Raw genomic sequence first — 13299 nt, 5'->3', positions numbered from 1 at the left:
TTTAACAGCCTAGTAGATGAAACTGTATTTCACAGAAACAAGGATAAGCTGAGATCAAGACACAAAGTATGTGCTCTGCAGTCACCGAAAGCACTTGATTACTGTAATAAAGATGGCCAAAGGTTTCCGACCTAATTAAAAGGAGTCATATAAGAAATGGCTTTATTAGAAAAAATGTAGTGTACATGTGGCTAATTTCTATTCATCAATAGACCTTATGGCTATTTTATAATTAAAATCTGATACAGGGTTTAAACTTCTTCAGAAGTTAGCGGCATTTCTTCCTATTCTGTGTCACTTAGGGAAGGAGTTATCTTCATGTGACAGACCCCTTACTTCCTTTCATAATTACAATTTATCAATCAGTAGTTTAGCACTGGCACAAAACATAGAGGGTATTATTTAGGTAGTGATTTATGTGTAAGATATCACAATTTCAATGCAGAATCAGGCACAGGTATGCCGTTCATAGTTTTTAAGTCCCTTATCACTCAAGTCCCACATTATTATTACTTAGTAGTAATTAAATTCATGTGATCATCTGTAACCTAATAAAAACCTCTGAATGAAGTGTCTCTCTTCTCCTTTTTTTTTCCTGTTAGATGTGCAATTCCAAGCAAATGTGCAGTATGCAGTATTGATTTCCAGTCTCTTTTTAAACTCCTTCAAGTCTGTGCTATTAAACTGAGACAACCACATCAAGATAGAGTCTGTCATAGGATTCCCTGAAGCACAGAATGAGGAGGAGACTGAGCAAACACGACCCGGGAAGGCACCAGTTGAACCAAGACAACTCTGTAAGACAAAAACATGCAGTTGTAAGCATTCAAGTGTCACTAGCAGAACACCACCTGTATGCCGGGAGCGATCTGCTCTGCATTCAAAAGCACTTATAATAAATGCACCCTGGAAGGCCTCAACAGGCTCTCAATAAACAGTGACAATCTGGAATCTAAGTGATGCGTGTAATATATTACAGGGCCTTCATGCGAAGTATTTTAAATCAATATCGTTAATAACTTTTCATCAATTTTATCCTCCTTGACTTTGGTGGCAAAAAAAAATCTATTTCTTTAAAGAAGAAAAATCAATCACCTTTCAATGTTTAGTTTGCTAATTATTTTTTAAGTGCCCTCTATCACCATCACTCTTGCTACTGTTTAGAAATAGCTGATGGATTAGGGAGACAAAAACAGCACCTGAATTTCGAGATACATTTTAGTATTTTGGGGAACAGAAATAGCTATTTCTCAGCATAATCATCAAATTGTAATCACTGTAAAACACGTTAGAAATTATATTTAAAAAATTCAACATAAAAAATTGAATCCTAATTTGACCATCAGAGAAGCCACTGCAAATGTTTTGGTTTATTTCTTTTTAGACTTATTTTTCTTTTTTAAACGAACATAAGTAGTTAATGTGTGATGCTGATCACCAGAAAACCTACAGCAGTCACCTAAACCAGTAATTTTGTTGCTCTCTGACTTAATGGTATCAAGGACATGTGTCTTTAAAAATGTTGGCTTGTGAATTCAGGAACCTCGGAGAGGCCAATCCTGGGCCTCATGCTATTAACACACATCAGCCAGTGAGGTAGTTGCCTGCAGCTGCTTCCTCAGGATCAGTGGGCCCTGGAGCCCTGCATTTGCTCACTTTCCTTCTACTCCAACACTCTTTGCCATCCTGAACCCTTGGGTGCAGAAGCTGGTAGTTTCTTAACTTATGAAGAGGTTGGTGGGGGCTGGGTTTAGAAAACTTCTCTAATATCCATTTAGCTATTTCAATTTAAATAAAAAAAAAAACAACCAACAAATGAGGGAAATGTGTTCCCTGCTACATTTTTTTCTCCCTTTGGGTACTGCTATCAGGTTTGTATTTCCTCTTTATACTTCTATAAAATGCTAATACTGCCTTAATCTTCAAAAATCTTCCTAAAGATTTCCACACTGCTGTTTTAGTTTAATCCATAATTCATATGCCTAAAAGAGCAATTTTTGCTCAGGAATGGAAATCAGGAAACCAACTGGTAATAAAGGTGCTAAAATACCATTCTTTCTTTTTTATTTTTTTTTTCTTTTTTTGGCTAATATGCTCATAAAAGTAGCCTCTCCACCTCTCAATTTTTACATTTAAAAAATGACGCATGCTATTCTACAGCATGTAACAAAGGCATACATTTCAATGGTATTTTCATGCAAAAGTCTTTTCTGTGCTTTACCTGGGTTGAATATAATCTAGACACTCAGAAAGGTTGTGACCTATGGGATCTTGTCTTTATTCTGCTATTCCCTGAAATGACACACCAGGTATTTTCTGCATTTATATTAAACTTCTAGCCTCAGGATTTCTAATGATAATTTTAACAGGCAAAAGGCAGCAGTAAAAAAAATTAAGAGAAAACAGTATAACAGACAAAAGCATACTGTTTATATTAAAAGTGAGCATTTTAACATTAGGGTCAGATTTTAAGCAAGCTCTCATAGAAAGCATGGTATTTGACAAAGAGGGCTACCCCAATGATATTTGTTAAACTTTGTATTTTATGGGGAGCTACAGCCACACACGGGTAGCAACATTTAACTTGTCCTTGCTCTCCTTACACCTAGATATTTGTCAAATACTGCCAAGTAGACTTTTTATTCATCACAGTTGTACAAGAATTCCGTTACCTCCATACATATAAAATCTATACAGGCCTCTTAACTGCTCTTTGGTGTCATAGCTTGTTGGCTGATTTTTACCACTGCAATTCTCTGAAAATGCAGACCCACCTTTCAGTACATTCACTTGGCTCAATCAGCTGCTAGTGCTCTTTGAAATTATTTGCCTTAAGAAAGCACAAGGTCAGAGTCGGAAGAACGGCTACATTTTCCAGGTGAAGCCATTCACATAAATCACAGCTCAGGTATCCAGTAAGCAGGACATGGCTAGCTTAAAAGTTTAATTTGATTCAGTAGAATTAAAGTCAACTGCTGTCTCTCCTGAGTCTGGTGTCTGACTTAACAGAGTCACTGAAATTTTCTCATTCTGACCCTTCTATATCTTTTAAAGTGAACACAGTTTTCTAATATCTGCTAATCTTTTACTTATGAAAATAAATCCATACTCTAAAGCTCCACAATTCGCCTCAAACTTCTGCCAGTTATTTATCACTTACTGTGCGTAGGCTGAATACTCTGCGAATTTACAGTTCAGACAGGTGCTATCCTGTATTAGGGAAATGAGTCCTGGTGAGTCTCTGTTGGGACTGAATTAATTAGGATTCTGCTTATCCTCTTACTTTTTCTTCCAGTACTATTACACATCTCACCTGATGGTTCACTTCAGCCATGTTTTGGTTTTTGCCAGCTTCAACTACAACAGGTCCTCGAATAAAATTTTATTCAATGTCATGTTTTATAACATCAATGAGGAAAAAGCAAACTCAGCCAACTTCCGAGGACCTGAGATTATTATGCATTGTTTTGGCTTAAAGCCACAATTTCTAAGAACCTGTTGGTGATTCAACCAGAATAATGGTGATTTAACAAGCTTTTTTCCTCTTGTCTCACTCACAGGAGCCAGCTGACACCATGATTTCTGAGTTAGTGGCCTGCTTCTTCACACTGCATCATTGGCCATCATACTGCATTATTTCTTTTCTTAGATATAAAATTACTTCTCACTGGCACACATCTTCTGTACCTCTTTTCCCGTTAATGCCTCCCACCTCAGCCCAGCCCCTGAATCTTTTGAGCCCAAGGCAGCCTCAAATGCATGGTTAGTTCTTCAAAAGGAAAGGACTGAAGTAAAAGCTTCGCATGATTTTAGCCAAAACCTGCTGCAAAACTTCTAGAACAAAGCATAACAGACAATACAACTTCAGAACAAAGTACAGATTATGAAACAGATCAGAATAAATTTTAGAGCATATAAACACTATAACAGCAATATTGTATTGATTTTATCTATTAAGTTATTAGAATAAAACACTCTGGTGTCTAAAATAACCACTGAGATTCTCAAAGCAAGCATTATAGGAAGCAACTCAGTTTTATAGATATGCTTAGATTAGGGAGTAATTTTTCTTTTTTGGAAAGTGACTTTGAAAAATCCAAGTCAGATAACTACAAGAAACTTTTCACATGGTTCCAGGTAGTCAAAGCAGAATCAAAATGGGACATGGGTACCCTGTGATTCACGGCTTCAAATAAGCCAGTGGTGCTGGTATAAAAGCCTGGGTCACATTATGTTATCAATGTTGATGATGCTTATAATCTACAAACAGATCACTAGTGGAGCCTATCTTGCTAGGCCTATCCTGCTCTACATTCTTATGTGGTCATTTTTGGGGTTAGTCTGTAGAGCTCTGAAAAATTATCTCTGGTATAGTCACCTACCAGACATCATATTATGGGGAAATAAACTCTAGTCAGGAAATGTAGTAGTTCTTTCAGAAGTGACCAAGAAACCACAGATCTTTATGATGATTTAAAAATCAGACTTCCTAATCACATAACCAAAAGCTGAATTTTGATGTTACTCACTTCTGAGTGAGTTTTTCAAGATTTAAAATGACTGGATTATAGCATTTGGACACTGGTTGCCATGGAAGGGAATTCAATTCACCATACAAATGTTGAGGGTGCTAGACTGGAATTATTTTTAGGAAACAGTTTTATGGAATTTTCAGATTTGCAATTTATGCACTATCATATTTCAGTTATAAGGCATGTGGACTTCTGCAGTGGGACTTTCTGGGCAGTATCAATTAATCATATGTGAAAGAATATGAACATGGCCTTTACAGTTTTAGTTAACTCAGCTTCAGACATGTGGGGTACGTTGTATGTATTTATTACATTGACTTGCGAATAACATATACAAGCGTTTCTTTAAAACAGAAAGCTGGATATTCAAGTTCCTAACATCAATCAGTGAGTTACGGATTAGCAGAAATGGTGCTAAGTCTTTCTTTGCCTCCTATGCCAAGAAAACGAGAGTATTTGTGTATATCTGGTCGCCATGACTCCATAAAACAAGGAGTGAGCAGTGACTGATGTCATTTCCAGCTAATTGATGCCAAACATCAGCGTGCTGGATAAACCGAGCTGCAGGTGGACTTAGGAAAGGGACAGGGAGACCCCACTGGCCAAGCAAAATGGTCAGAAGTGCAGGTGTGCTCTTCCAGTCAGACAACGTAGGGGCGTTTCCTTTCTTTAAACTGATTAACAAATACATGTTTATTCCATTCTGGAGACCACAAGCAAGAGATTTATTGGGGGATAATATTATCTGGCATCTATTGTTTTAAATTACTGGGAGGACAAGACTCTATTCCCGTCTGACAGGAGAAACCATGCTCTGCTAGGCTGCAAGGACCACTTAGCAAACCTGTGCCTACAAGTTGGAAAATCATCTCGATCACCCTAAAGACAACACGGTCATCTTTGATTCTTTACCAGGCAAAAGAAAGGCACTGAGCCTCTTAGTTCCAACTGTGACAAAACTGAAGTGGATTAAAGCTGGTATGTGATAATTGTTAGATGATTCTGTTTAGAAAACTCATTACTTGAATACTTGGCGATAGCATTTTCCCTAAGAGTAGTCTGATTTTATTAATATCACTGTCATTCTAAAGGATTACTCTCCTTCATATGATAAATCAAGCTTGTATCAGGGGTAGCAAAGTTAAAACCGACTTTGCCTGATTACTGATTGACAGAAACAATCTAGTTTGTTGTTGACTACGTTAAAAAATCCATATATCATTTGGATGCGCTTTTGCTGCTTGGGAAAGTGCAATGCCAAAAGCTATACAAGCCCAGGGCAGATTCTATTTCATCAGCTTTGAAAGTTTCAAAAATTTACTTGCCAGCCAAGGAGGTTATCCTGATTATTATTTCAATTATAAGCCTGTCAGAAACTTTCCAATAAACAATTAGGTCTCTTGGAGTGTCTGTCACATTTTAGAGCATTTCTTACATTTGAATCTTATAAATTAGATTCTTTCACGTAGAAAGTATTTAAATTTAAATTTAAATTTACTGGTATTTGATGAGTAGTTTAAGAGATCAGCAGCAGGGGTGGGGGGAATAGTAGTATTAGATGGTTTAAAATGAGGAAATATATGTGAAATAAACCTAGTAGAAATTTTAAAAAGCTTTATTGTCAAAACTTGTACACACAAATTCTTACTATAATCTGCAAATCCCAGATAATTATGCCCAAATCTTCTGAAAGTGTATGACAGGATTTTGACCAAAGAAGAGAGAATATCAGAGAACACCAAGCAACTCTGCAAAATGGAACCACTACAAACCCAAAGACTCAGGACCAGCCGGGCCTGCTAGTCACATGCTCATCAGGGTCTCTTCCCACCTACCCGCTCAATGTTATTTTAAAATTTCTTTCGCTCCTCAAGCCCTTTCTCCACGACCTTCCCATCAACTCTTAGTAGAGGAAGTGGCTTCTAAGGTGTCACGAGTCTGCTTCTAGGCCCGTGCACAAGGCCTTCTTTCTTTTGTCTCCTTTGTTCAAGATGACCTCCTCCACTTGGGTTCAGGAGTCCACCCTTTCCTCATTTGTAAGGCTCTCCTTCTTCAAGGTGTAGTCATGGGTTCGAAACTCTACCCCTGGGTGTTCCCTTTTTACTTTATACCCGCACTGTTCAATTTGGTGGCCACTAGCCACGTAGTTACTTAAATTGAAACATTAAAATGAAATCTAGAAATCCTGTTGCAAAGCTGTACTAGCTAGCTTCATGTGGCTAGTGGCTACTATATCAGACAGTGAAGATAAAGAACATTTCCATTGTCAAGATAAGTTCCACTGGACATTGCTGTTTTTTTGGGGTGACTTCTCACTCACCCCTAAAGCTTTAAAGTACATATATATCACTGACATTAATTTATTCTCTTTGTTGAGACAGCAGATTTTAAGCATTTTTTTAAAAGCAATATACCAGTAGTTCTCAATGGGCACCTGCATATTAGAAATACCTGGGGTGAGGGGGTTGTATTTAAAAAAAAAATTTTTTTTTTCCAAAAAGAAATGCTGGGCCTCAAGCTAATTCAGGCATAAACTCTAGGGGGTGAGGTTGTATTAAATCAAGTTAGGATACATTCCATGAAAAACAACTGAGTGTATTTTCTTTTACTCGCATGTGAAAGCTCAAGAAATTTGCTTTAGTGAGAATTCTCATGAAATTTCCTACACATCAGTGCCACAAACGTCTCTCACAACACACTGAGATAGTAAATAAAAAATTAAATTTCTTACCTGTGTGATAAAATGTGAGGAAAAATAAAAGTACTCCCATGAAGATATTACTTAAAAAAGTGACAACTCCACAGGTAATTCCTTCTGGAACTGGGTAGACAGTTTCCACAAAGAGCTCAAAAAATATCGGTACGCTGCTATTCAAGAATACTCCCAGGAGGATACAGGAGGTGTACAATGTCACTGAAAGAAAAACCCAAACATTTTAGTTTCACGGTAATAGCAGTGAGTCCTATCAGAGATCTTCTGGGTGTTCTCTTTCATAAGCATCAACTTTGCTGGAGTTTCATCTCTTTTCAATGAGAGTTGATAAAATTTGACAAAGCATCACATATCTGCTAGCTCTTTGCTCAGGCTTTATAGAGTAGATAGAAAAGATTTTGTTGCTTTTTTTTGTGTTCTCATTCCCTCTCCCAACATGGCAGTCTCAGCAAAAAAGAACAAGAAGGGGAAGACCATCTTCCTAACAGACTTTCTGGCTGAGGATGGAGGGACTGGTGAAGGAAGTACCTATGTTTCCAAACCAGTCAGCTGGGCTGACGAAAGAGATGATCTGGAAGGAGATGTTTCAACCACCTGGCACAATAATGACGGTGCCATGTATAGGCCACTTCCATCCTGCCTACTGCTTCACAGCTGCTTGGGAACCCTACAGAGACTGTGGCCATCTTCCCAAATCACCACCCTACACTGCTTTTCTAGGGAACCTACCCATGATGTGACAGAAGACTCCACTAAGGAATTTTTAGAGGTTTAAATATCAGGGCAGTTCGTTTATCACATGAACCCAGCCATCCAGAGAGGTTGAAAAGTTTTGGTTATGCTGAGCCTGAGGGCCTTGCTCAGTGACCTGAGGCTCAATGAAGTTTCTAGTAACTGGAGAATTGGAGCAGAGGCTGCCAACCGAGCATAGGATAAAGACAGGGATCATTGCTCTTTTGGCCAAGATAGAAATCAGAATTCTGACAAAACAAATACAGACTGCAGGGTTCATCCTGCCAAAGATGGCTCTGATGACTACCCACCTACAAGAGGTAATGATAGCTTTGGAGACAAGTATTGAGAACGTATGATTCAGACCCGTATCATGAGGGTCCATGTTGGGATATGGATCAATATGGAGGCCTGGATTGTTATGAGGACCGAAGCAGCAGAGATTATGATTCCGTAACAGGCAGTGGCAGAAAAGCATTTGGTAGTAGGTAACATAGGGATAATGACTACAGAGGATGTGGGGACTGGATGATATGACAGAGGCAATGACTGGTCATGGAGCTCCAGAGATGATTACTCTCAGATGATTATAAGCATGATGATAGAGGTCTCCCCTAAAAACCCAAACTGAATCTAAAGCCTCAGGGTACTCTGAAGGAAGATGACTGATTTGCTAGCATCCCCATCCCCCACCCCAGTCCAGTCAAGCAGCATCTATCTTTGGAGGGACAAAGCCTGTTGACACAGCTGCTAGAGAATGACAAGTAGAAGAGCGGCTACAAGGAACAGGAAAAAATGCAGCGTTAGCTGGATGAACCAAAACTAGAATGACAGCCACACTGGGAAAGCAAAGAAACTCAGGAACAGGAACAGTCAAGGACAGGAAGTGAGTCATCACAGACTGGGACTTCAGCCACATCTGGAAGAAGTCAGTCAGACAGGGATGCACGAAGGGGAGTGAGAAGTCTCCTTCTAGAAAATGAAACTGTAAGGAGGAAGACTGTTACTTTGCAACTTCTAAGCCTCCTAAACCCGAACAGCCTCGAAAGGCATGCCAGCCCCTCTGCCAAAAGAGAATGCTTGGGTAAAGCAATTTTCTAACCCTCCTGCTGATTTCAGAGCTCACACACAAGGCAGCAGTCCCCTACAAGTGGTGTGGGGAAAGTAGTTCAGCTCAACCACGTGAGAAAGGACCAGCAAGGAACACACATGAAAATAAAGTAGAGGGGGTGAGCGCCCCAAAAGGCCAAAGTGGAAATTGCAACCATGGTCCAGGGCATGGAGGGAACAAAGTCCACTGGAAGGAGTCACAGGAAAGAATGAGAAAGGATCAAGCCCCCTCATCTGCACCTGAGCCAAAGAAATCTGAAGAATATCTAGCCTCCAAATTCAGTTTTGCAAGCAAGTATGCTGCTCTGTCTATTGATGATGAAGATGAAAATGAGGGAGACTACACAGAATAGACCTCTCCACCCTGAAATATTCCAGAGCAAATCAGACCTCTATCCAGAAAAGAAAAAATAAAACTCACCATATCATGGCAGGAGGGAGAGAAACAGGGGAGATTTTGTTGTTGGATGATTTCCAATTTATTTCTTTTACCTTTTAGGTGGATTATTTCAAAGCACAGAAACAATTTTATCACTAAAATATAAGGATTCTTCCTACTTAGTCATATTCCTAGCAAACAGAGGGACAGAGAAACTACACCAACTTAATTAAAAATCTGGACTTATTCTATAATTTTAAAGATTTAAACTCTAAGAAGATTTTAAATATGTAAGAAACATTAACTGTTAGTGAAATTTATATATTTAAAAAGACTGGTTAATAATAGCCTTCAAACACAAATAAAAATTATTCAATATATAATTCCTGGAGAAACACTTAGAATTAGTTTTCAGTTTTGGAATGAGTTGTGTGATGAAAGGTTTTTTTAAAAAATGTTTAACATTTTGGAACACAAAAAAAATTTTCACCCAGAAACACATAATTCATAGTGTTAGGATCCCAGATTAGCCAATAAAAAGACGACTGGTCCTATTCTGTAGTGAAACCTTTACATAAGGACATTATTCTCATTCTTAGAAGTATGTTTAGGGAAAAACATGCCACTTCAAATGATTATATTATTGCTATTGTCTGCACACAAACCTTCATTATTTTAATTTGAAGGAAAAAATAGAACCAAACAGGAGAAAATTCCCATTTAGATATGTAAAACATCCCCTATAGGTTAATAAGTATTATTATATGCAAAAGACAATGAGTAGAATTTATTCTAAGCTTAAGGTTACCAGGAAAATATTTTTAGTAAAAATAATATTAAATAAAAAAAATTTCTGCAGGATCTGCAGAAAATAAGAGTTACCCTAAAGCTGTTGTGGATATTCACAGAACATACCAAATAATCGGAATTTACCGTAATTGCAATCATTAACTGCCCATAACATTGTTGGAATGGAAAAAGAATAGTATACACTGTTTCCTAATAGAATTTCTCCAACTAGCCTCAATTCCTACTTCTTCCTCCAATTACACCAGCCTTTCAGAATTACAAAATATTTAGTATATCCTGAAAACACAATAGCTGGTGAATTACTTCGATTTTCTTTGACTAGAAGAAACACAAAAACACAGAATGGCTAACAATGAATAAAGAATATACTGTTGGTTAACGCAATGACCAAATTATTCAGAGAATTAAATGGGAAGCATCCAAGTACCTGATATACAACACACTTTATAATAATTTATTGGTTAGTCAGTGGTAATCAGAGTAGAAATGGCTACTGACCCAAACCCTGATGAGCAAGTTGTTTAAAATAAGAAATTACTAAATTAAATAACAGGAAAAGCTACTCTAAAGAACTAAGAGGTGTTGCTTCTAAATAAGGATTCATAAAATACTGATAGAACTAGCAGTATTTGAATACGGTCTCACAAAATGCTGACAGAATTAGTCTTTAGGAAACATGTTTAGAAATACTCCCATTGACATCTTTATTTTTGAAGGACATACACCCTTCACATGTAATTTGTAATCAAGCAAGTTAAAATGTAATAACTGAAAAATAACCACAATCAGTATGCAATATAATAATTGCATGTTGCAAAAGAATGACAAAGTAATGATAAGGACATAATGAAAGGGAGCTTGTGGTATGGAGTCTTGAAAAGAGAAATTCCTTCAGAATCTTCTGATTTTGCTTTCCTAGGTATCTAAATTCTGGGACGGGAAAAGGAAAATCTTTGCCATTGGAAAGATAAGAGAACTACAAACAGGCCATCTTCTGAGATATATATATATATATATATATGTATGTATGTATATATATATGTATATATACATACACATACATATATACATATATCTCTACATGTATAGTTACTATTTAATAAAATAAATGAGTAATTTCACTGTAAACTAATAAGTTGGCAAATGATAACAGCTGTACTTCATGCAAGTGTCTTAGTTCACAGACTCAGTTATAACCAGGTAAGCCAAACCACAGACCTAACACTTACACTCAGGAGCTATACAACTAGCCATCGTACAGGTTCTTTGACATAAAATATTCGCAATTCTCTATTAAAATTCGTATTATATATATGGTTAAATGGGCTGAGAGGAATGATGTAACTTCAGAGGCCAGTAATCTAAAATAAGTATTTTCATTGAATTCTCTCTCTTGTGCTTGCTTCTTGTATGATATAATAATGATGACCTAAGGATTATTTTAAATTGTGTGGATATTCTAAAATCACTTGTTATTACAGAAACTAAAGAATCAAAATAATTTAAGCAGGAAAGGGTTACATTAAGATCTTCACAATCAGAGTAGGGGAAAGGCATCTGTGTCAGCACTGATTTAAAGTATTCCCCAGTGTTCTGGGATATGCATAAAGCAAAAACCAATTATTGTGAGTCTGAATGTGACTTCCATTAGAGTTTTCAGTTTAGAATCTGATACAGTATCTTTATACACAAGTTTGGCAGATCCAATGGGTGAATGTCATGTATTTAAAAAGTCAGGCAGACAAGATAATTTCCTACTCCTCAGAGATGTTCAAACTACATGATCATTAAATATTTCCATGATTCTCTATAGCACTGATACTAAAATTAAAATAAATTGCCTTTCATTAAAAAGTCAAGGTAATTTAGCAGAACAAACACAATGCTAATGTAGTTTTTTCAAAGAAGCTAATAAAATTTCACAGGTCCATGATTTAAATTGCAAAAAACAAAGTCCTGTGTAGCACAAAATACAGTCACAATGGACATATTTCAAGAATGAACTGATTCACAACATTGAAAGTATTTACCACACATTACCCCCATCCTCCCCCTCCAGTGATAAGCCACAAATCACATTATTAAATTATAGGGAAATAAAATTATGTATGAATACATTTTCATTAACCCAAACACTCAAAAGTTAGGTGATCAATGATTAAAAAAAAAAAATCACAAAATTTCAGATAAGAAGTATTTCCACTCAACACTTAATGAGATTCTCAGGATACCATCAATAACAACTTCAACTCTCTGATTTGCATAAATTTTAAAATATTTTTTGAAATTACTCTTAAATATACTACCATATTTCATCACCCTACCAACTCTTCGAAGTAAGCATTTTATAGATAAGTCTCAAAATCAAAATGACATTTAGAAATAACGTAAATTTTCAGGGTTAATAATAATACAATTAAGGCCTACAGAATCTAGTGTGTTTCCTACCAAAACACTGTGTCACTAAAAAATAAATAACAAGGCTTAGTAATTCTTTTTATTCAATGGTAATGACACAAAAGACATGCTTTGCAGCTCTGTATTCAGCACAACATCTGGAAGTGACTGCACTAAGACAGATGATAGGATCAAAAATAAAGCACCAAACAAAAAAATGTTACAAAAACTGAATTTTAATGATCATAAATGTAAAATGGGTCCAAAAGTATTGCTCAGGTATATCACAAACTGGAAAAGCTAAGCTTAAGTCTCTAAAACCATTCAGCAGGTGCCTAGTGTAAGCCACTATGGTGAAACAGTAAGGAAGACATAGTCTGTCATGAAGTCACTCCTAAAGGAATATGACAGACAACTCTTGGCTCAGCAGCCATTTATATGTACAGTGTTAAGAATATAATTATACTTCATCCTCTTAAAAATAAAAGCTATGTTTAATGATGAAAAGCAGCAGGAAATACTTGTTTAATTCTAAGGAGACCCTGACAAGATATCTGGAAGGTTTACAAGAGAGTGACTAGGCTGCTCGGTGGTGTAGAATCCATGTTCCAAGAGGAAAAGATGCA

At 36.8% G+C, this 13299-nt stretch overlaps 1 protein-coding gene and 1 pseudogene across 2 annotated transcripts in view; one reads left to right on the top strand and one right to left on the bottom strand.

Moving 5' to 3' along the window:
- Positions 1–679: 679 nt before the first annotated feature.
- SLC49A4 (solute carrier family 49 member 4) overlaps positions 680–13299 on the bottom strand; it is a gene marked incomplete at its 3' end in the record, with an annotated part of 61929 nt that continues 49309 nt past the window's right edge. The window contains exons 8-9 of the mRNA XM_084232341.1: positions 7264–7446; positions 680–795 (exon numbers count right to left, since the gene is read on the bottom strand). Coding sequence (XP_084088467.1) covers positions 680–795; positions 7264–7446 — 299 coding nt within the window. The remainder of the gene's footprint in view (positions 796–7263; positions 7447–13299) is intronic.
- Positions 7682–9466, top strand: LOC311169739 (eukaryotic translation initiation factor 4B-like; annotated as a pseudogene). The gene has a single exon. The product of its transcript is annotated as a eukaryotic translation initiation factor 4B-like (transcript).

Source organism: Talpa europaea, assembly GCF_964194135.1.
Source record: "Talpa europaea genome assembly, chromosome: 4".
In the NCBI taxonomy this organism is placed as follows: Eukaryota; Metazoa; Chordata; class Mammalia; order Eulipotyphla; family Talpidae; genus Talpa; species Talpa europaea.
Note: the sequence above shows the minus strand (reverse complement) of the source record. Positions and strands in the feature narration are given on the sequence as shown.